Source organism: Pseudorasbora parva, chromosome 20, assembly GCF_024679245.1.
Source record: "Pseudorasbora parva isolate DD20220531a chromosome 20, ASM2467924v1, whole genome shotgun sequence".
In the NCBI taxonomy this organism is placed as follows: domain Eukaryota; kingdom Metazoa; phylum Chordata; class Actinopteri; order Cypriniformes; family Gobionidae; genus Pseudorasbora; species Pseudorasbora parva.
The window spans coordinates 9,683,365-9,708,003 of NC_090191.1; the positions used below are offsets into that span (position 1 = coordinate 9,683,365).

General features: G+C 38.1%; 1 protein-coding gene across 3 annotated transcripts; it reads right to left on the bottom strand.

Annotated features, from left to right (window-relative positions):
* Positions 1-1,419: 1,419 nt before the first annotated feature.
* Positions 1,420-13,392, bottom strand: LOC137049357 (gastrula zinc finger protein XlCGF57.1-like). Of its 3 annotated transcripts, none has more exons than XM_067427898.1 (3): positions 13,334-13,392; positions 10,844-10,985; positions 1,420-4,594 (listed from the first exon to the last, which is right to left on the bottom strand). In XM_067427898.1, exons 2-3 carry the CDS (start codon positions 10,926-10,928, stop codon positions 3,801-3,803), a joined length of 879 nt encoding a protein of 292 aa, XP_067283999.1. In that variant the 5' UTR covers positions 10,929-10,985; positions 13,334-13,392; the 3' UTR covers positions 1,420-3,800. The 3 variants fall into 3 exon arrangements, with proteins under 3 accessions (XP_067283999.1, XP_067284000.1, XP_067284001.1); XM_067427899.1 differs by lacking the exon at positions 13,334-13,392 and adding an exon at positions 13,206-13,298; XM_067427900.1 differs by lacking the exon at positions 13,334-13,392 and adding an exon at positions 11,693-11,806.
* Positions 13,393-24,639: the final 11,247 nt, after the last annotated feature.

The window sequence follows — 24,639 nt, forward strand, 5'->3', positions numbered from 1 at the left end:
CCATTTACAATATAAAGGGTCTTGAATATCATTGATGCATAAAGTACAAACAAAAAAATGCTATGTAAATAACTTACATTTTAAACAAAAATAATGTTCAAAAAGAAATAGATTATTATATCAATATCTAAATACTTTTTAAATATAATGTTTAATATATTTTAAATATTTGTCTATATATTGAAATCCTTGCAGAATTTTTCAGAATTAAAATTTTAATGTCTTAAGAAATATATAAAATATTATTTATATGTAATGCTAAATAAGGTTTGCTAGTACATTATTTCAACAACATGACAAGCCAGTGAATTAGTAGGTTTCAATAGTTGCTTTTGCAACTATTGTGGCTAGAGTTTTTGCAGAGTTGTGTACTTCTTTAAAAATGAAACAAATCAAGCAGGGATACTTACTTGTCGAGCAGAAATTCGGCTAACTCATTGTTTTTTAATCCTTTCAAGACACATAACGTAAGCTCCTCCGATATTTACCCTTGTTTTATTTCGGGCTCTATCGAATTCTTTCAAATTGTCTTTTTAATCATCGTCATCTGTCTTTTTCCGTTTACCCATATTTAATTCATTATAATAACTGTATATTAACTGTTACAACACGATTGTTTTGTTTTGACAGTAACGGACACCGTTCGCATCTACATAAGTAAGCTTGGTGTAGTGTGATTACGTTAACTTTCTCACCAGCATACGTAGTTTGTAATAACAAAATAACCATAATGCGTTGATCATTATAAACGTGGGATTATAAATTATATTTAGAACTTCATACATAGAAAGCTTGCCATGATGTAATTTAACTTACCCTGTAAACTTTAGCCGCAATCATCGTGAAGCGTGCAAGTGTTTCTGAGGTGCAGCAGAAACACGAATAGTTGGTACCAGTCCTTAATTCAAGGGCAGCTTCTTAGACAAACCTGCTTTATACTGACCCTCGGTTATAAAGCAGTCTGGTGAGAAATGATTTGCGGTTCGCGCAAACATGGTAAAAGGTAAATGGACTGCATTTATATAGCGCTTTCAACAGACCCTATGGCCATCCAAAGCTTTTAAACTTTTGGTTCACATTCACCCATTCATAATCCGACGGCGATGCCAGTCATGTAAGGCACCATCCAGCACGTCTTTCAGTTTGTAGGCAACCTACATGAACCACTGAGCCACTGCCACCCCTAAAACATAAAAGCATTGACGTTGATCGGGGGGAATATTTCCTTTGAAAACAAAACTCAGTCGGTTCGGATTTAGGAACATCAGAATGACTGCTGTGTTCATTATTACACCCAAGAATTCCATTCAATCAACTTGTAAAAGTGCATGTACCATTATATGACCCTTTTAAGGGAGTAAACACTGGTAGTGATCCAACCAAAACTAGGACGATACTCATGTTTGCTGTTTTTCTGTCTTTAATTTCTTAATTCTGACAAACTAAAATACCTACTAGAGTACAGTACATGATAAAACATCCACCCAACCCATTTACCTTCAGGAGTAAGAAGTACCGTGACTACAGTACTGTCCTCGTGATAGTCAAACGGTGGCAGTGGAAGGGGGGTTTTGTGTTGCTGTCGATTTTTTTTCTCTTTTTTTATGGATAGGCATTGTACATTTGTCAATCATACCCATTTGCTATTTGAGGGAATAAACCCAGAGCTATGAATAGTCAAACTCTTCTTCTTTTGTTGTTGCTTTATTTGAGTACTGCATGCAGAGGCATCACCAGGTTTTTGAGTACCAGCATACTTTGATGTCAAAATGCGTACCAGCTATGCAAAATGCAGACAGGTTGGGAGGTCTGCATATGAACCTCAAAGTTTGCTTTGTTTCTGCAAGTCTTTCCACAGTGATGGCACATGAAAGGCTTCCCTCGTGTTATTACATGATTACTGAAGACCTATTTGCATGGGATTAGTATTATCTGGGGACCTCTGGTGATTTATAATAATTGCAGAGAAAAGCTAGCGTAGAAATCCAGACGCATCCTAGCGGCAGCAAATCTAATCTGCCGGGAGTATCGTCTAGCAACTCTCAATACACTTCTGAGCTGTAAAAAACAAACTCTGGTCAGGCCAATCACATCATGTATAGAGTCGGTGGGCGGGGCTTAACAGTGATGGCAGGGTTGCGTTTGCGTGCTACTAGACTAGTCAACACAAGCTGGCAAACAGCGGTTTTTCGAATCAGCTTTGACCATGACTCTGGAATTGAGCCAGAGTCCAGAATCCATTGGAGTTGAGCTTTTCCCTGAGAAAAGAACGGCACTGAAGTCATTTTTACAGACCGGATGCAGCCAATGTTTTATCTATCAACGAGCTCCGCTTCACGTTGCTCTGGATGGTTGTAGCTCTATCATATTGTGTGCAGAGGGAGATTGAAAGATGACCGTTTATCCCGCTCCTCGGATTGAGCCCTGTCAATGGTGAGTTTCCAAACATCTTGATGTGGGTCTAGCTTTTCAGGCTAGAGAAAAGCCCTATTCACACAGGATTAGTATTAACCTCTGGTGATTTGTAATAATTGCAGAGGTTGTCTGTGATCTTAATCCCATGTGAATCTGTCACTGTCTGTACTTTGTAAAGTAAAAATTCCCCCGCAAATTACCTACCATATTTCACCGAACACCAGGTCCTGTTATAATAGTAGTCCCGTGCAAATCGACATCTGTTATTTGGCCAGGATTAGGCAGATCGTATATCATTTTTGCAAGGTTTTTGTTTCCTGTGCGCATTTCTATCTTTATCTTTCATGAAGAATGGAGGCTGCATTCATAATGCACACTGTTATGAATTCCCGCACAGAATATACTTTCACTTTAGAATGAGTATTTGGATGTATTAGAAGACTATTAGAAATGCTCCGACCAGCCAGTTTGGCACCAACAACCATGCCATGCTCAAAATTGCTTATATCACCTTTCTTTCCAATTCTGACATTCAGTTTGGAGTTCAGGAGATTGAATTGACCAGGACCACACCTCTAAATGCACTGAAGCAACGGCCATTTGATTGGTTTTTTAGATAAATGCATTTCTGTCAGGTCTATTAAGTCAAGAACAAATAAAAATGATTTAGGAATTTTTGAATAAATTGCAATTCAAGTTGATAATTCTGAATTAATGTTTTGGCGGTATGGCTCTGTTCAGGGTGTCCTCTGACCTTTCATGAGCACCATGAAATAGCATAGAGTCAGAGGACAGCAGCAGCATTAGGGAACGCTCGCACAGTTTACGGCTGTGAGAGCTGAACTATTCCCCCTTATGAACAGAGCAGCAACAATGACAAAGTAAAATGCCACGTTATACACGACATGGAGGAGCTAGGGAGGTGGTGGGCAGCAAAGAGCTAGCAACAGCAGTTTAGGAGTGAACTGAATCAGTTTGAAGATGCGCGCTGTTTATATCAAGCCATTAGCAGCGAGGGGAGTTTGAACAGCTGATGCACTGCTGCATCTCAGCTGAGCAGAACCAGCTGACGAGACCAAATAGCGTTAGCAGCGTCTTGACTACCTAGCCTGCCAGAACTGACGCTTACGCTCAATTAATGAGGAATTAAATAATCTAGAGAAACTAATAATCCTTGAGGTGACTGTATTGTGATGATGCCTCTTGTGGCCTTATTGGTTGAAGGACTATCCAATTGCAAACAGAGTCATTTGAATTATGCTCTGTTATCACACCTCTTGTGCAGTAGAAAATACAGAGCAGACTCCCCAGATGTTCAATCTTAAATTAAGTTTAGTCTGGTGATAGCCAGACAAATATAAAATAGTTATCTCATTCATGAATCTTCATGTGGTTCTTTTAGGTTTCTTTATATCTGAAACTTTTTCTGGCTCATCTCCAGTGTGAATTCTCACGTGCCTGTCAAGGTTTGTTTTTTGGCTGAAACCTTTTCCACACTGTTGGCAGGTGAACGGCTTCTCTCCAGTGTGAATTCTCATGTGGTTTTCAAAGTGTACTTTGCGATTGAAACTTTTCCCACACTGTTGGCAGGTGTAAGACTTCTCTCCAGTGTGAATTCTCATGTGGTATTCAAGGTTTTCATGACATTTGAAACTCTTTCCACACTGAGGGCACATGTAAGGCTTCTCTTTAGTGTGAAGTTTCATGTGTCTGTTAAGGCTTCCTTTAAGAGTGAAACTTGTTCCACATTGTTGGCAGGTGAAAGGTTTCTCTCCAGTGTGGATTGTCATGTGGAATTCAAGGTTTCCATGTTCAGTGAAACTCTTTCCACACTGAGGGCACATGTAAGGTTTTTCTCCATTGTGAACTCTCATGTGTCTGTTAAGGATTCCTTTTTGGTTAAAACTTTTTCCACATTGTTGGCAAGTAAAAGGCTTCTCTCCAGTGTGAACTCTAATGTGTTCTTTAAAGTGTCCCTTCTGAATGAAACTCTTTCCACACTGAGGGCAGATTAAATGCCTTCTAGTTCCAGTGTTTTGAGCCATATTTTGTGAGGAAGTGTTTTCGGTCCGTGAGCAAATAAAAGTTTTTTCTTCAGTAATGGAATCATGATTTTTATATTGATATTTCTCTTCCATTTCATTCAGTACTTCACTCTCCTCTTTCAGTGCCATCAGGTCTAAGGTGTACAAAGACAAAATAGGTTAACACCAGTTTAATGGCACAAAAGCAACAGACATCCATTTATACATTGTAACAACTGAGACAAATCAGACACATAATTAAAAAATTACTTGTGTAAATATACTTTAAATGCTTTATGCTTAGTAACAGACCTTAGCCAAAAAAAGCAGGAAAGGTCTCCGTTACCATTGCTACCAAACCATAAGACTTTATGGTTTAAAAGAATGTGAAAAGGGAGACCGAATCCCCTTAAACAGATTTTTGTGCATTAATTTATGGAAAAACATTTCTATAAATGATCATGCACCCCAGGACATTGTGCGTATGATTATAACTATCCTATCTGGTATTTCGTTTTATGCATATCTCACCTATATCTTTTTGGTGTCTACGAATTTGTAATTTATATTTCATTCATCAGCAACCAATCCAGTTATATACAAACGGTCTGCTTAATCACAAGGACTGTAAAACTTTCCCTACAAAGGCCAAAGTACGATTGGCTCACTCGAACACGAAGTTAAAGGCCCCTGTGCAGAGTCGCCAATCTCTTCTTTCTCTCCCCGGACCGACAACTGACGCGTCACCTCAGCTGTCTCTCATTGACTGTAACGTCAACGCCTAACTATCAAGACTTCCCTTGTGATTGTACATCGGACTTTCTTCAACAGCTCAAGTATGTGTGATTTGTATGATTGTGTTTATGTCAGTGTTGTAGTCGAGTCACCAACTGTCGAGTCTCGAGTCCCAGTGTTCCGAGTCCGAGTCACCAAAGAAGAGTCTGAGTCGAGTCCAAGTCTAGTCACCATTACCTGAGTTCGAGTCAAGGCTCGAGTCCAATTAATTATACTTTAAATTATCCTTTATTTCTGTAATGCAAAGCTGAATTTTCAGTATCATTCCTCCAGTCTTCAGTGTCACATGATCCTTAAGAAATCATTATAATATGATGATTCATTATTAAAGTTGGAAACAGTTCTGCTGCTTAATATTTTTTCATAACCTGTGATACATTCTTTTAAAGCAAATGTTTTAAAAATAGAACTCTTTTGTAACAACAAAATACACTACTGGTCAGTAATTTGGGGTCAGTCATTTTGTTCTTTCTTTTTTTGAAATAAATCAATAATTTTATCCAGCAAGGATGTGTTAAATTGATAAAAAGTGACAGTAAAGCAGATTTATATTATTTGAAAATATGTTTTTTATTTTGAATAATTATTTTGAACCTTTTATTCATCGAATATATTAGGCAGCAGAACTGTTTGCAACACTCATAATGAATCCTCATATGAGAATGATTTCTGAAGGATCATGATCACTGAGGACTGGAGGAATGATCCTGAAAATTCAGCTTTTATCACAGAAATAAATTATAATTTAAAGTATAATAAATTGTAAACAAAATATTTTAAATTGTAAAAATATATCACAATATTACTTTTTTTCTGTATTTTTGTCAAATAAATGCAGGCTTGATGAGCAGAAGAAACTTCTTTCGAAAACAATACAGTAATGTGTCCAAAACTTTAGCCTGTACTGTATGTAGACAAATACATTTGAAAGGATTGTTTATTGCTGCTTCCATAGACACATTTGTGTATTTTACAAACTATAAATGTATTATTTTGCTATAAATTATACGTATTTAAATATCTGAATGAATTCTAAAATAAACATAAACAGGATTAAGCGCTGAGCGCGTCCATCTTTGGCTCAGCGTCAGCCATTGCAGAAAGCATAGTTTGAATCTAGCAGTTATGTCCCGTCACTGTACATTCGCTTCACTGTACGTAGACATCTTTGACGTCTGATGTCAAATAGGCAGACATCGCCCAACCCTAGCTTCCTCTGTTTATTATCATATATGCATTAGTCAATAATAGTTTCTGCATTTTCCTAATGACAACATTTAGACCGCAAATAATGCAGGAGAATGCGGCGTAAAGTGAGTGACGTCAGTGAGTGTGTGGTCAAGCAAGGAGAGCGAGCGAGCGATTATATAAAATTATATACAATTATATAAAATTGTATAACCTATTTAGTCAGAAACAACGTAATTCATTTGATGAATCCTCAAGTCCGATTTTATATATCCTTGAGACTCGAGTCCAAGTACGAGTCATCAATCCGCGAGTCCAAGTCGAGTCACGAGTCCAGAGAACGGAGTCTCGAGTCGGACTCGAGTCCAGAGAATAAGGTACTCCATCACTGGTTTATGTTAGTTTAGTCTAAGCATCTATTGTAAGCAATAACTATAAATATTTCCCCTTCGAGCCATTTTGTTACAACATGCTAAGCATCAAAACCAAACTGCAAGCAAGAGAGCAAAACGTTATGTTATAATGCTACTCTGTTCATTCGCTGCTATGAGACACTTGTTCACACTGCAGTGAGCTAGATCTATTTAGACATGGTAAAACAGTACTCGCGGTAAATCATGAAAACAAGATTTAAACTGTGTTGAGATTAGGGATGGGCATAATTAATCGACGATCGAAAGTTGATCGTTAAGAATTTTGTTGTTAACGTTAATTTGTTTTCGATTAATCAAATGTATTTTTTTAATGCCGGTTGTAGTGTGGGTGTTGAAGCAATTAAATTAATTTCACTGTGGCAGCAAGTAAACATTTTACCACCAGGGTGCAATATTTCACACCATACTCGGTTATCAGTGATCTTCCGTTTTGATTTCAAAAGAATAATCATGATGAGGTCACGGTGAACTGTGGCGTGGGACCATTTTGATTTAAAAAGCGAAACAGTTCACTGCAAACATTGTAATGGCGTGTATAAGTACAACACAGCCACGACTGTTCAGTCCTTGTTTAAAGTGGGTGTGTTAGCGCGGAGGTAACTTACCTGTGCATCCGTCCCCTCAGAGCAGGTGTTTTCGTGGTGTCTCCTTTTTTATTTCAGTTAACAGGTTATAGCTTGAACACTTCCTGCATGACACCAAGAAGCGGCTCTAGCCGTGCCGAGAACACATGCATGCATGCTAGAAAACCGACGCCTATTTTTCAAGTGGAAGCGTTTCCGGGCAAAATAGAAAAGAAAATATGTTTATATGTCATTTTGACACAAATACATATTAAAGGGGTGGTTGCATGCAATTTCACTTTTTTTTACTTTAGTTAGTGTGTAATGTTGCTGCTTGAGCATAAACATTATCTGCAAAGTTAAAGCGCTGAAAGTTCAATGCAAACAGAGATATTGTCTTTTAAAGTTACAACAGTTTATTGCCTAGAAAAACGGCCGGTTTGGACTACAACGAGTTTCTTCCCGGGTTGGTGACATCATAAACCCTTGCTAGTCAACGCAGGTGTGACTTCTGCCTGTAATGGTAAGGGGTGTGGCGTTTCTGGACAACCCCTGCTTGGCACTTCAACCAATAAAAATACATGAAACTACATTTGTTCATCTAACCCAGCCTTTCTCAAAGTGGGTGCCGCAGCACACTGGGGTGCCCTCTGACTGTGTCAGGGGTGCCGACAAAAAATTACGTAGGCTAAAAAATAAAAATCTAAAATATCATATATAAAATATATTTGAATTTACATAAATACATTCTTTTTCTTTTTAACCCTTTCGCACGTACGATCACACATTCACGCATGTGATTAGAACGGTCAGTGCATCTTGTTCATTCAAATGTAAATTCAAATGTGCTTTCGCGTTGGCTTGCACTGAGGCAGAGACAGGCGCGCTCAGAGCTGTCATATATCACAACTTTTCAGTGTTTTCAGCCACATAATGTTTATTTTAGGTTTCATACATATACGTAAAAAAACCAATACATTTAGAGTTTGTAAAATACACAATGATGAAAAATGAAGAGGCAATAATAATCCTTTCAATTATAATTAGTTTTATTCATATCAGATACACATTGTGTAAGTAACTTTTAAGTTAACTCTGTTCTTCTCCCAGTTCACCTGCCACTTACTTATATGTATTTTGGGAGAAGTGGATGAATTCACGTCTTGTAAATCCTTTGCATACAGCTCAACTAACGCGATCGTTATAAAGGTGTTCAAACGACAAAACACTTCCACTCGTACATATTTGACAATCGGAATATCAGATATTTCAGGCCATATCTAACAAATTTGTGAATATTTTGAATAAAAAAGGAAAAATTACAAAAGCAGATCATCATTCATTCAGCTCTGTTGTTACTGTGGTGTGTCACGTGACAAGCAATGACGCGTCACCATGGAAACCATAAAGTGACACATTAATAACGGTCGATTTTGAAAAACTCACGCTGGGGGGTCAGCCAGAATGTTTTATTTTTGTTATGTGTGACCCTTTTTTTAAAATTTTAACTGCATCCTGCACTTCAGTTGAGTTCTCCTGGTCAGGATTTGTTGTTGGGTTCTTGTATTGTGCGATCCACCTCTTACGGTTTTATGGCATTTGTGTCTCTGATTAATTATTTTGTGAATTACTTTGCAAACCTGTGTTTTTAAAGGTGCTATAAAGTTGTTATTATTATTGTTATTTACGGTTCGTATTATGCTCTGTTCATTACTGTCCTGTCTAAATAAACAGGACATTTGCATTTAAATTTGGGTTATGTAGTGTTTTTAAATTATATTTTAAACTGGGGTGCCCTGACTGAAAAACGTTTGAGAAATTGGCTGATCTAACCAATCTAAGACCATTGCATTTTTCGGAGGGATGGAGGATGGGGAGGATGGAGGGGATGAAGCAGGAAGCAAATGAGCCGCTCAAAGGACAGTGGAGACAGCGTGGAATAAAGGTCAAATATAAGAAAACATACAGCGTTTAAAAAAGAAGAAGTATTAAGACATGTTATACTGCACCCTATAAACACAACCAAGTCTAGAAAAAAAAACACGGAACCACCCCTTTAATAAATTACACTTAACATAAATGCAGATATAGGTGCAATATTTTAAAATCGATAATTTTTTTTTTTTTTAATAGTTTAAAAAAAATTACAATTAGGCCTGTTACAGAACTAAATATTTGGTAGCAAATTTACCGTCAATATCTTTGCTGTATCAGTAGTCTATATATTTATGTTTAGAAAGAAGTATAGGCCTTCCCTGTACGTCACCTATAGCAGCAACAGCGTTGTGTATCAGACACACAACAGAAATGCATATGCATGCGCACATATGTTCGGTTTGGCTAACTGAACGTAGTTTACTGTCTGCCACAAGTTGATCTTGTAAAGGTCTCATCAATGAAAGACACGCTGCATTTTTGTATTCATTGCATTTTTGAATTTTAAAAGTGAAATAAATAATTTCATTATAAAAATTATTAATGATTAATTGATAGTCGATCGTTAATTCTCCCAACAATTGACTAAGAAAATGTAATCGAATGCCCATCCATAGTTGAGATGTATAACAATGATTCGTTTTCTGTGGATGAATGAATCCAAACAGTTGCTCACCTGCCTAATAAAACGCATAATATATTAAATCTTTGGTGTTTCCATGGTTTCTACAAAATAAAACCAGAAAGTAAGGACAACGCAAGAAAGATATCATTGATAAGTCACGCATTGACACTATCCGTGTCCTGGAGCCTATTGCACAAAACTCGGATAAGGGATTCAGCCGGGATATCGTGGAGATCCTGGCTCAATTTATCCACTAATATACAGATATCTTTTATAATCATTATCGTTCTTGGCATGAGTGTACATTTAGGGTACATTTACACGACAGAAGTGGACTAAATTTTGCATACAGATGTCAAGATCACCAAAATATCTCGGCTTAATCCCTTATCCTAGTTTTGTGCAATAGGCCCCTGGTTAAAATTGCTTATTTATCTGGATTTAAACATTCTTGGAAATATTTGGGATCAAGTAAATACACAAGTCTACAAAATATACTGTATAACATGCTCTAGTGGTTTTTGGATATTTTAATCCAAAAATCTTACATATTTTGAAAAAGTATTGGTTTTCATTGAGTTCATTCAGAAGTTGATTTTGGGTTTAATGTTACACAAAATAAGGTTTTTAGGCTACTTGTGTTTTGTTTTTCCTAATTTAATGTTTAACATCATAACGAATGAAAGTAGGATCAGTTTAAGACAGTGTTAGGATTTGTCTGGTCATGTGATCAACATGTCTGTCCACATAAGGCAACTATAAGGCAATGTATAAAACCACACTTCACAAACATCACTCATTTCTGTAGAGCTGGATATTTTAATACATTCAAATGACAAGTTCAGCTTTGAGAATGAAACCAACCTGTTTGTTCCTCAGTATCTTCATGTTTCACTCTCAATGTTTCTTCAATCTTCACATCTTTACTCTCCTCTTTAATGAACGCCATCTTTATGATAATGTCACATGGATCTCAGTCGCTTCATTAGGAGTTTGTCTGTTTGTCCTGTTTAAGAAGAGAATTAACAGAAAGAAAAATAAATCCAAACTAAATATCTGAGTGTCTCAATCAGCTCTAGTTCAGTAGTTCAGTCACTGCAGTGTTTTCCACACATAGACTAATCTGTGGCGGATCGCTACAGAATCAACACCGGCCGCCACATATTGCGTTTTGTCAACAAACAAAAAAATTACGGTATTTAAAACACGCACGCAGCGTATTCGTTCAGCTACATTTCCTTTCCCTGCTCTCCCTGCATCTCTCGCACTCACTCACTCACATGGAATTCAAACAACAACTACCGTTTTGGTGGACTCAGATCATAATATTATTCATAATATTATGATCTGAATTAAGCTTATGCTGTATGTTTACTGCTTAGAAATTCGATGTGGTTTAGCACTGACATGTCTGTAAAAAAATATAGTCTCGGAATTAACATGATAAATCGGCATATCGATTTTTTTTGTCCCAACCCTAGCATCTAGTATAGTATTTGTCTCTTGTTTAGCATTTAATACATATTTATTTTCCTTCAAGATTTCATCTTTTCCTTTTTGGAAATTTCAGTGGTTAAAACTAGTGTAGTTTGCAAAGTGGTTAATTTTATGAATGTCAGCAAACTTTTTACCTAACATTTGACTTATCAGCATCGGATACGGCATGATTTCTTCTATCAATTAACACTGGTATTTGTGACAGTTTATATTTACCTGTCATTTTCTTCACCATCATCCACATCTTATCCAAAGTTGTTTCTCTTCCAATTGTTGAACAAAATTGTCCCCAAGCTTCTTTCTTGGCTTCTTTAATTACTGCCCTTGCTATGGCTCATTTCTTTTGATAATCCATTGTTAAAGGGTTACTTCAGCGATTAGCATATGGCTTTGTATCAGTAGAAACCCTGGAGAATATTCAAATTATTGTGCTTTCCCCCCTCATATCTCCCTGAGATAAGAGATTTATGCATTTTATTTCTGGAAAAATTCCTCCTATGATGCAAAATGACGATTTTTGCATCATAGGAGGAATGTTTGCCCAGAGGCTAAAGACTACAGCCAGCAGAGGGAGCCATTTCCGCATGTTTTGAATCCGCCATTGGGGGATGGGAGATACTCAGCTTGCAGGGACAGCTCAGCTTGCAGCTACAGGATCATTTAAACGGAGCTATAGTGAGCAATGTAAGTCTTTTAACTTCTCAAATTCATTTCTATGAAAGTTAAGCTTGCAAAGGCATGAACTGAAACGCGCCAGATTGAACTCGAGTTGTGAATGTATGCCGCGAGTGTAGTCGTGATTACCTCAGCTCTCATCACTCGTGCAGTCAGTGCTCAGTGCTGTGAGACTCGCGCGGTGACTCATTATATTGAACACACACGTTCAGTTTTTAATTGTAGTGTCTTCTCTAACTCAGTCACTGTAATGAAGTTGATGGCATTGGGAATGGCCTCACAGGGCAGCGAAGCATTCTGGGAATTGTAGTCTTTCATCCCCATGGGACAAAAATAAATTTTCTGTCTTTTCTCAGTCTAGAAGACACCAAATTCAAAAATAATTTCACATTTCTACTGCATTGATGACCCAGTTTAAATACAGATTCATCTTCCCAGCGCTGAAGTACCCCTTTAATGTTTTGTGTAATTTCTTAAATGCTTTCGATCTGTAGTTGCTTCAGTAAATTTTTCATTCTACAATGGTACATTTTTTATTTATTTTTTTGGCTTTTACTGATTGGAATACTATGCCTTGCTGCATCAAAGAATCATTCCTTTTATCTATAGTCTCATCCAACCTACAAAATGAGTTCTTTATCTCATTATTACAACGTTCCAAATACTTTTCCCAGTTGGCTTTCTGAAAGCACCATTTATGATTTTTACATTTGTCTCCGTCTTGCAGAAAATTGGGAAATGATTGCTACCAATACTTCTTTTGATCCACTCCCCATTCACATCTATTAGCTATTTTCCTATCCACTATTTTAAATTTATACAGGATGTATAATTTCTATATCCAATTCAATATTTGTTTAAACATACCACCATTCTATCATCCATCATTTCTTCCACCATTTTAAATCTGTAACTCTACTTCCCCATAACGTATTATAGGCATTCAAATCCCCACACAGAATTTCTTTGATATATTATTTTTAATACATATTCTTCTTTAACTCATGTGTTAATGGTTCGCGTGGAATATAATAATTGATAATTATCATACTACCTTTGTCCTTATTAATAAATATGTCAATCACAACACACTCATATTCTTCAGGCACCTTGGTTGGGCTGTATGATATTCCTTCCTTAATAAACGTCTAACCGTTTCTATCTTAAATTCTTAAAACAAACCTTTCCTCAGCCGAATCACAGCAGATGCAGGAGCGCGGCGCAGCCTTATGACGTCTTGCGACCACGCCAAAATAAAAGTTCCGTTCACTCTGCTGTCTATATAATCACAGAAGTGCATAGAACATACTATTTTAACCAGATTATCCTTGTATTAAAAATATTAATTGTGACAAATGTGATAAAAATGGAAACATATGCTAGTCTGTTTTTTTCCTATATAAAAAGAAAAGAAAAAAAAGAATATATATATATTATATATATATATATATATTCTTTTTTTTCTTTTCTTTTTTTTCCAAGACTCTATATAAGTAAAAGTAGCTAAAAAATATTTCAAGTATAAATGTTATTCATTCAATATATATAAAAAAAATCCTTGCCAAAAGGTAGTCCAAAAATTGTATTTAATCAAAAGTAAGTCAAGTCTTCAATATCAAAAATCATTTGTATCAGTTGATGTCTATGTAGTGATTCAAATCGCTCACTAGTGAGTGAACAGACATGATTCACAGCTGCTTCACAGAAAACTCTGCAGTTTTAAAATCTACCAGTTCAGTAAATGTTCTGTTTATAAATTATACACAAATAAATAATTATTTCTGTATATTATTTCATATCAGTATATGGGGATGATTAGGAGGCCATGATTGACAGAGGCCTGGGCAAATTTGGCCAGGATGCTGGGGTTACACCCCTACTCCTTTTACTGATGATGCGGCGCCAGTGTGCTCACCACACACCAGCGATAGATGGAGAGGAGAGAGGGTGATACAGCCAATTCAGTGGATGGGGATTATTAGGAGGCCATGATTGGTAAGGGCCAATCGAGGGAATTTGGCCAGGGCACCGGGTTTACACCCTTACTCTTTTACAAGAAGTGCCATGGGATTTTTTAAGACGACAGAGAGTCAGGACCTCAAATAAATAATTATCAGACACAAAATATTGTCTTGAGATTAAATATTTTATTAGCTCTTATGCAAAGCTTCCGCAAACAAAAACAGTTCCAACCTGCTTTAAGCCTTTATATATTGCTGAAGATTTGCCATATGCCCTTGCTAAATGTTGAAAATTAATGCTGAAAGGGTTAGTTCACCCAAAAATGAAACCAAGCCTATGATTTACTCACCCTCAAGTTATCGTAGGTGTATGACATTCTTCTTTCAGACAAATACAATCCGAGTTATATTTAAAAAGTCCAGGCTAACGTTAATCCAAGCAGTTGTTGCAGTTGTGTTTGAAGTCCATAAAAATGCAACTGTCCATCAAATAACGTGCTCCACACGACTCCGATGGGTTAATAGAGCCTTCTGATTCGAATCGATGCGTTTGTGTAAGAAAAAGATCTATATTAAAAACGTTATAAAGGAAACCTGCCTTGAAGTCTTCCATTGAAACCCACGGCTGTTTAAGCCACAAGATGGCGCCAGCGTTAAGCATAGAAGTAGTACCGGTCAAGATAACTCGTAGTACCCGTATGAGCGGGTGTTATCTGGAAATAACATACCGCTGGAATGCGAGATTGACCAATCAGAATCAAGTATTTCACAGAGCCGTGTCATATATATATATATATATATATATATATATATATATATATATATATATATATATAAGGGGTGTAACGGTTCACAAAATTCACGGTTCGGTTCGATATGATACACTGGTGTCACGGTTCGGTTCGGTACGGTACGGTACGGTTCGGTATGTTTTAGATACAGCAAAAAGAAAATATTGGCAGATAAATTACCTTTTTTAATTATTTTTTTATTAAAACTAACAAAGTATGAATTTTTTTTTTTACATTGAACAATGATGGAGCTATACTTTACCCATCTTCTATATAGTTACAGAAATAGACATTAGCTCTTTACAATAGCTCTCTGCACACTTTTTTCACACACTACTGCTTCTGTCATCCCTGTGGCCAAATCCTCACTTGTCTGACTCTCAAGGGGGCGTGTCTGAAGAACGTGGCTGTTCAGCTCTCATTCATCGGTAATGTAATGTGCCGTTACAGTCAGGTAGCTTTGTGTAGCCCTTGACATCCAGCCGTCTGTTGTCAGAGCAACCGCTGTTGCTTTGGCCAATTGGTTCTCTGTTTGTGCTTTTGTTTTTTGGGACAAAGCAGGAATTACTAGCTGAAATGGGCTCGTGAAGGAACATTGTAAAACTCCGTCTGCAGTGCGTTTTGCGCTGCGCATGCGGTACACCCTGTTGTGCTTTCAAATATGCTGCGTTTGTAGTCCACAACCGTTAACATGGTACGGAAAAAATACGCACCGCATAGACTACGCACTGCAGACAGAGTCTGTGTGAAAATGGGCGTAAGGTCTCATATCCGCGGCTATAAATGGGCCACTCGCCGCGGTGATGTCTTTTGCCATTTGAATAAGTTGGAAATGTCTGTCTTAATGCTGCGGGGATAGTTTGTGGCTGTTTCTCCTTTTTATCGTCTTGTTGTCGGCGTAAATGAGTTGACATGGCATTAATTATTCCCGCTGCTGTACCATCATGTAGCAAATGCGACATACCGTTGTTTTTTTATCCATCACTCTTGCCAACACCATCATAGCTTACAAAGAATCCAAAGTTCACCCAAACACCAGACCTGTTGGTTATTGGAGGATCTTCTATTTCTGGTTTGTTAAACGCAATAGCCATTTTGCCACGAGCATTCAACGTGTAGCCTACTGAGTAAGCGAGCACCTGACTGAGCAGCCTAAAACATATTTGGTGTTTTTTTTTTTTTTTCACTTCGGCGGTGTCAGGGGCATTGCCTGTTATGTCGTTTTGGTTATTGTTGAACGCATGTTATTATATTTCACACACTTTTTTTATTTTTCCAAGTCTAATTAATTAGTCCGAGAACCGTCCGGTACATAATGCTTACCGCGTACCGAACCGAAAGCCTCGTACCGAACGGTTCAATATAGGGCTGGGCGATAAATCGATAACGATAATTATCACGATATAATTTTCCTCGATAAAACGATAACAACAGGTCAATAAATTCTCGATATAATGCTTACGCGCCATGCGTAATGCTGCGCATGCGTATTGCAGACCGGACGTCTGCGTGCTGCACGCGGTAATGTTTACAGTCTGTGGCTGACCATATGGCTGACAGGCTTGGAGGATCGGAGATAAGTGGAGCGATAAAAATGAGCAATAGTGAAGAAAATGCAGCGCTCACGGCCAGCTCGGAGGACACAGATATCGTTGACAAGTTAGTTCGCTCAACTTCAGTGGTTTGGAGATATTTTAGCGATCCCATCCGACATATAACAGAGCGACGTGCGTGGACTGCTTATCATAGGTTCACGTTCACCACACGGAATTCTTATTAAATTATCGTGTTTCTTCAAAGTCCTTCCATATAACATGCAGCCCAACACAGCGGTGAATCTACATTAACTACATTCACACACCGGCTTATTACCTTGTTAGCTGTAGTGGGTGACTTATTTACAACAGGCTAACGTTACCAAACTATAATCACTAAAACATCGGACTTGTACATCGCTATCATAATTGTTTGTCTTTGGTGATGTATTAATGACTCCGCATCGTATCAAAAGAGAAATAATGTCATCTGGTGTTTAAAATTAATAAAATAGACTAGACAGCCCTTACTGGAGATCCACAAATACTGAACTTTTCTCTCTCCCGACCAGCCCACTGTCAGTGAGGTGTGTGTGTGTGTGTGTGTTTGTGTGTGTGTGTCGATGAGATGCACGGTGGACCAATCCACTGTGAGGCAAGAGAAGGGGCCTCAAAATGTTTCTTAAAACGCTTTTTTTTGCCCGTTTGCGTTTTTAGTGTTTTACTTACACAATTAAATATTTATGATGCAATATTGAGTGTTTTTGTTCTATTTAAGCTGCGAAAATCGTTCACAGAAGAACCGCAACGCGTCTCACAACGTGTGTAAATGAACGATTCATTGTTTGAATGAATCGTTTGAATGAACGACTCAATGACTCGCTCATTAAGACGGCCACCTGCTGCCACCTACTGGTGGTTTAATTTGATCTTTAAACATACTTTCCAACCAAGCCTGCAGTCTCCCTCTCATTTACTGAAGCTTTCGCGCCTCTATCGCCCTCCGGTGACCGGTCCCAGTATAGCCGCCCCTCTGTGATTTCTAATGGACGCGAGGCAAACTAAATAATAAAATTACGCTTCAAAATTTTTCCCCCAAAGTTAGTTTATGTCACTGAAGGCAGTTATCATCACGATGATTTCATTTCAGGTGTTCGTTTTAAAAATAAGTTTAGTTTGAGTTAGTTATCTGACGCTTTAAAAACGGGGGGTGTGACGTCATGATTGACAGCTGAGACTGACGGCTTCTCTGAGTGAAGTTGTCACTGGGGCACTAACGGACTTTTTTCGAAATTTTTGGGAGCAGATTAGAGCTTTAGCTTTAATTTCTACATTTCCATAACTGTTTATTTCACACCAACATAATTAATTGTTCTGCATCTGCGAGAGTGTGGGCGGGCTTTTGATATCGCGACTGTACTTCCTGCTCTACTTCCTGCGCTCTACTGCGCAACTCCGGTCCCGAAATCGCTACTGCGCAGACTCGGTCCCAAGATGTCAGCGCCGTGCAAGGCCTCCTGAAAGCTTCAAATATGGCAAGCGGAAACGGATGATGTCGAGTCGTCCATATTTTTTTACGGTCTATGTTTCCAACATGTCTTATTTGTCTATTCAAAACTACAAATCTCAAAACATTATTTAATGCTGTTTTAATTTTTCAGTGTAAATTATTTAATTTGATTGGTAACAGCCCTTATAGTGTTTTATTTTAATTAAATGTATTGATCAAAATTACAAATATAAAATGAAACATGAAGCTTAGCCTATATTTAATAAGATTAAGGGAAAATGCCCTTTATAAAAGGTGAAAATATCACAAATTTCAAATGATGCAGATTTAAATACGTCAAAGCTGATTATATGATAAAAGTGACGGTCACCTTATATTAATTGACCAAGATAGTGGCATATTACCTTATGAAGCTAAAGTTACTTTCTCCAGCTACATATAAAACCAATAATAGCTAGTCCATCTGCGTTTTACACATGACATCATCGTGTCACCAAATATACGGATAGGAATATACTTTTGAATCAGTTTAAAAAAAAATAGCTGTTTCAGTCTCCAAAAACACAGAATCCGCCTGTTTGAAAAGCCAATACAATACAAAATGTATACGTATTCAGCTAAACTCGTCTCAATGTGGTCAAGATCGCTATGCAATATGCAAACATACAGCATGTTATGATTATATGATTATTATGTTAGCTGAATGGTTACTTAAATGACCTGTTTATTAAAACGCAAGCGAGATCAGCATCTCTCTGCAGTCCGAGCTTGTCACGAAGATTTCGCCATCTTTCAAAGGCTTCTCCAAGGTTTACACGTCTCTTGCTTCTTCTACTGTCCCAAAATCTTCTCGGGTCATTTTTTTTCACCCTTACGTTTGCGCTTTGTTGAGCTGGCAAAACGTACAGGCAAAGAGTAGTCATGATCCATTATCATACAGACTTTTTTATACGGGGGTTCCCCTTATACTGTCTGTCAGTGTTCCTCTTTGAGTTTGGCGGTTCCGCCGAGTTCCGCAGGAAGCAAGACGCAAACGTGGATATGACGTGAAAGACTGGCGACATAACGGAAATAAAGACACGGTCCGTGTCTTCGAATTAAAATATTAATTTCTCTGGATTTAGAAGTTAATTAGAACTGTTGGGATAATGTAAACACACAACTTTAAAAAATATATAACATAGATATAGTGATCTTTTATATTTTTAATGCTGAAACATTACATATTGTGCCTTTAAATGACATTTAGGTCTTATATAATTCTCCAATGCAGAAGAGAACCATCTGCCCAGGAACTTGATGGCTGCAGTAAAAATGCCACGATCCTAAAGAAATGTCTGGTATAGAGGGAGGTGGAAAGACTCCATCTTATAGGACTGCAGGCAGACGAGAGGTGTGGGTCTGAACCCGCCTTAGAGAGAGGAGCGCGGTTGTGAAAAATAAATATAAGACTTAGCCAAACATTTAGATAATTAATCACGGAACTAAAGGTAGGATACATACCATATAAGATTAAAGGAGTTCACTGAAGTGTAGCTTACCTGACGCTTAAGACACATGAGAATTCTTAGTATTACCTGTAGATTGGGCATACTATAGGATTAGAGTGCTGAAGATGATCATCTTGACCATCATAAAAACTTGTTTAGTAGTTGTTGTGGCTGAACATAATCCTGAAGAGTGTCCGTTATACAGATGAGCTGGTCAGCAGTACTGTAGGTCTTTCATAAGGTAAATTTAAATTGCCTTCTTGATATGGGGACCCGTTGGAGAGTAGGAAAAGTGCAGAATGATTAGGGATACTGTGCTGAGAGATATTTCCTTTAACGAAAACAAAGCCCCACAGCTAACAGCAGTAGGCCTCATGGTGGAAAAGGCAAAAATAGAGATGGCGCACAATAGTCCACATTAGGCCATGGACAAGTTCATGAAAGCTCTAGATACTAATGAAAACAGGAACAATGAGCATTAGTAAAGACAAAGAGCATACCACCACCTGTGATTGCATGAAATTATGGCTTGAAGTTGAAGTGTTGAGCTATTTTGAGTCAGAACTTGCTTGTGCTAGAATACATATAGTGCCATGCACACAGCACCTTGATAGAGGAAGCAGATTCTGCGCATTTGAGCTGCATTTGTAGCAACCCGATCCATGAGAATGTCCTATACGTATACGAGTTGGAGAACTGCAGTTCTTTGCATCGGCAGTTGGAGAAGTTGAAACCATTGGTGTGACTTCTGCTTACAGCTTGATAAACTGCTAGCTATTGGACCCTGAAAAACACATGAAAAAGATAATTATGCAATTATCCTCGTTGATACCCTAATCCTGGTTCGTACTGTGCGATTGAGACAAATATCGGAATCCTGAAAACTCCTTTTACCCAAGCTAGCATGTCTTTGATAGTTATTTAGATTTTCTCACCGACAGCTGCTGGAGGTTTTTTTTTTTTTTTTTTTTTTTTTTTTGAGATTCGGAATGCAAAGTGCATTATTAATAAAATATATTAATATTAATAAAGGGAGCACCATCCGCTCACTTAACGAATTTGTAAAAGATTTGAATATTGTTCCTGCACTGTGGTTTAGTTGCCATACAGGATGCAATCATTGTGAAGCAGTTAATTGAGCGCAGAATAAAATTAGTGCTGTATCACATATAGTTAAATGCAAACCTGGCCAACCTTGGTGCTGTGAGTGAGCGAGAATCGCGTAGAGTTTAAATTGAAGCACTACATCCAAGCACAGAAGGGCAGAGTGATACGCAACACTATAAAGTTTCTAAAAAAATAAATAATAATAATAGTATTGATAATACCAAAATACTCTACTACTACTAAAAAATACAGACATTTCCAGATATAGGTGAATAAAACGGAGCCAGAGTTAAATTACCAGAAGTAACAAAAGACAAAAGCACGCAATTACAAATATGCGTGTTTGATTTGATTAACTAATTTATAATACATAATTAATAGATGCGCATGTTTAAGGCAATATGAAGCATCTTCAATGAGCACATTCGCAATACTTCTTCCTAGAAAGGAAGCCATGTAAATGATGAAGAGACGTTTTCAACACTGGGATCCACATAAATTTGATCAAAACATGTATGAATGAACTCTCCTGGATGACAGGCCCAAACTTTAAGCTCGATATTTTATCAGTTTAAATTATGTTGTATGGGGAACTCGCTGCTTGCAAAATAGCATTATTTAATGAGCCAATACACTGATGCTGGTGCTGTACTTTTAAGAACTACTCAGAGCACGTTAACATGTTAATTTACTTCAGCAATCTCATAATAATGAGCGGATCCGTGATTCAGCTTCGTTCAAGAGACGCCCCGATTAAAGGGTGCATGTTACTTTAAACCCCATGATTGCCTTGCATTCATGGGGAGAATGATAGAGGCAAATATGCTATACCGTCGGTTCTGTTCAAAACTATTGTCAGTGATAGCCCGTGCATAATATTTTCAAGGGATTATGCGGTTACGACACAAACAAGCCACAAACAATGACTGATCGCTTTGCACGAGCAGGTGCTGCGTCCCAGACGCGTGCGACAGCTCTAAACACGCTTGCAAAGAAATGAGAGAAAAATACTACACCCAATCGTCATCGAAAAAGCATAACCATATCCATGCGATGAATGCTTGATGTAGTTATGACGCCAGATGGTGATGAAGAACGCAGCCGTACGTTTGATAATATGCCAGTCCTCCATTAAAGTGATTGACTGAATCTGAACTCGAGATTTTTTCGCACAAGCGACTTTTGCCGCGACAGCCCAAGGAACAAAATGATAGGCTGACATGGACTTAAACGCCACTGTATTGTACATTGTTACTTTATAGTAGGGCCGTCGATCAACCGCTACGAGACGTTAGGATCTTCAACTAACTGTAGCGTCAGCTCTGCACCGTGAGCGTCAGCATGCGTTGAATTGGGGCGTCAGCATCTGCGAACTCAAACATGAGTAAGTACCGATCTTTTATACCCAAGTATTAGAATGTGATTGGATAGATAGAAGTTAAAGTGACGTAACAATTAAGTCTTCCTGGCAGAACTTATGCTAAAGCTTTCATTTCCTGAAATCATGGAGCAACTTTCTCCAGCTGCAGTTATGACAGGAAAAACAGAACCAGGATCAATTATACAAACCAACAAGAAATGATACAATGAAGAAATCCTTGATAATCTCAGCATGTGTTGCACTTGCCAAGGACATAGCGTTTTTTGTCAAATGGCAAGATGCAGATATTAAGATAGGTTGGACAAATTCAATCAGACAATCTGCACAACCAACTCAGAGGTCAAAAGTATTGGCTATATGCCAATTGTAAAAGCTCCCACCCATGAACTTGAGACACTCAACACAGTAATACAGAGATGCAGGCACATTGCAACAGCGCTTGGTCAACAACATGTGGTCCTTACAGTTGACGAAGCACTTTACTGTAAGCTTTTGGAACTCAAATGGGAAAAAGATGAATATCAGGATTTTTGTGATTGGAAAAAACATGCAATCATCTGGTTTGATGCTAGCATGGATTGAAAGTGCTCTTTTTGGTCCAGGTACAGCAGAACAAGTCATCCTTGGCAAAGGGAAGTCTTACTCCAAGCACTGCATGAAAAGTGGGATTTTCGTCCCCGTAAACGGCCGGAAATCTCCCTGATTTTTGACAATTTACGTCAGTTTACAGCCTGTGAACATCGCGTTCGTCTGTGCCACATATTGACGGAAACAAACCATGACGTATGTGGAGCTTGCGGAGGCATGCTGGCACCGGCGCTAATGGCTCTAATTAGCATATGAATAGCAGCTCTGGGCGGCGCCATGCCGGAATGGCTTGAATTTCCTCATTCAGTATTGGTTGAAACTACTACATTGAAACAAGAAATATCACTCGTGATTGGTTGGCAGATCTGTTACTATTGGTCAACCTGGGTAATAAATTAATAAATTTAAACCCCCAAATTATAATAATTTTACACGCACACACATTATGTATATATATATATATATATATATATATATATATATATATACATATATATATATATATATTATGTAAAATTATGATTTGCATATTTTTTAATTTTATATATTCATATTCATGTGATATGCTATTATGTTTTATATTTATGTCATTTTTATCCTATGGACTACGCTATTATAACCATCAAGGACATTCATTTATTGAGGAAAGGAAAATATGCCAGGGACGTGTAGTTTATTCAAAGAAAGAGCTTTATTAGAACAAACACACAACCAAATGCAAAACGTTTGAGATCTGCCCACACAACAATAGAAAGCTAACGAGAAGCCCAAAATCTACAGCACCATGAAGTCTGTTTTCCGCTTCAGAGCTGTAGGTAACTAGCGCCATTCTGTCTGTTTTAAGTCCATTTTTCAGACGTCTGTCGTGCGTTGCCCTGTACTTTGGAATCGCCTCTAATCTCGATTGCAGCGTGGCACAGAGCTCGGCGAGCTCCTGGCTGGTCGAACAGTCCATCCAGACACCGAGCCAACGATGCCGTCTTCCTCATCAGACATCAGGTCTATGGTAGCGCACTTCCAAAGGCCCACCTCATATCCTCAGCTAACACACTCTTTCTTGCTTGTAGCAGCTGTACAAACAACCAATAAAGACAATCAGTATTGCGCGATGTACTGCGTAAAATGCACCTGAAAAATAGTCACACTGACCAAAAACGGATCTAATCTAATAAATCTTACCCTTTCTTCTCAATCGACTCTGAGCTGAACTCTTCACAGCTTCTGCGTGCGATGCAAGAACTGGATGTTTGTACCTGAAGCTCCTGTGTACTGTCTCTATGTCTTACATGCAGCTGGAAAACAATTAAATGAGTGTTATGACGAAGTTGTGAAGACGGCGTACTGCTTCCTGTAAAATGACCAGAAAAAAAAAAACACTTTTATAAAGCAACTTACTTTTGATCTTTTACAAGGCTAATTTCAGCTTGTGCTACTTAAAAAGCATTGCTTTAGGTTACTTTAGCTTAGATAACAGTCTTACCACAATCTTAGGACTGGGCACTTGTCTTCTCTTCTTAAAGTTAGTATCTTCCACACAGTTTTTCGACTCCAAAGCAAGCAACCTATCGTCTATGGACAGCAACCTGGAGATTACTAAAGTCAACTGCTCGTTAAAATCGGCAGCAAACTGAGCAAGCTGACGAGATAGCCCAATGATAGCATTCAGCTGTTTCTTCCCGCCGGTCTGCGGACTGGATGAAAGTGGTTGATCGCGTCCAGAGATGCCGTCCAGCCATTGTAGATCACAAAACAGCAAAGTAGCAAAAACACAGGGAATGGAGGAAAGGGTTTGAGTACAGGAGTGAAAACGTCTGTTTATGCTCGTCTTGCAAGTACTGCTGTATGAGTCGTCATGTCCATTCCCTCGCACGTGATTGGACGGGGGCTAGAAGGCTCGTCGGGCTCCTCCAATCACATGTGAGGTCATGGGCATGATGGAAGAAATGTTTATGAAATAAAGCACAGTGTGCCTATAAAACTACAGTTTTAAAATCTTTTCATACTTAAATGGCAATATCAATGGTGGTCTTTTCCTACTCAAATAGCCATAATAATGATGGTCTTTTCACTCTCAAATGGACATATTCATGCGCTAAGTATGGCCGTTTGAGGTGATGAGTATGGG

Coding starts and splice junctions, on each gene's coding strand:
- LOC137049357 (XM_067427898.1), bottom strand. CDS start 10,928: ATGGCGTTCATTAAAGAGGAGAGTAAAGATGTGAAGATTGAAGAAACA. Junction 4,595..10,843: donor AGATACTGAGGAACAAACAG/GTTGGTTTCATT, acceptor TGTACACCTTAG/ACCTGATGGCACTGAAAGAG.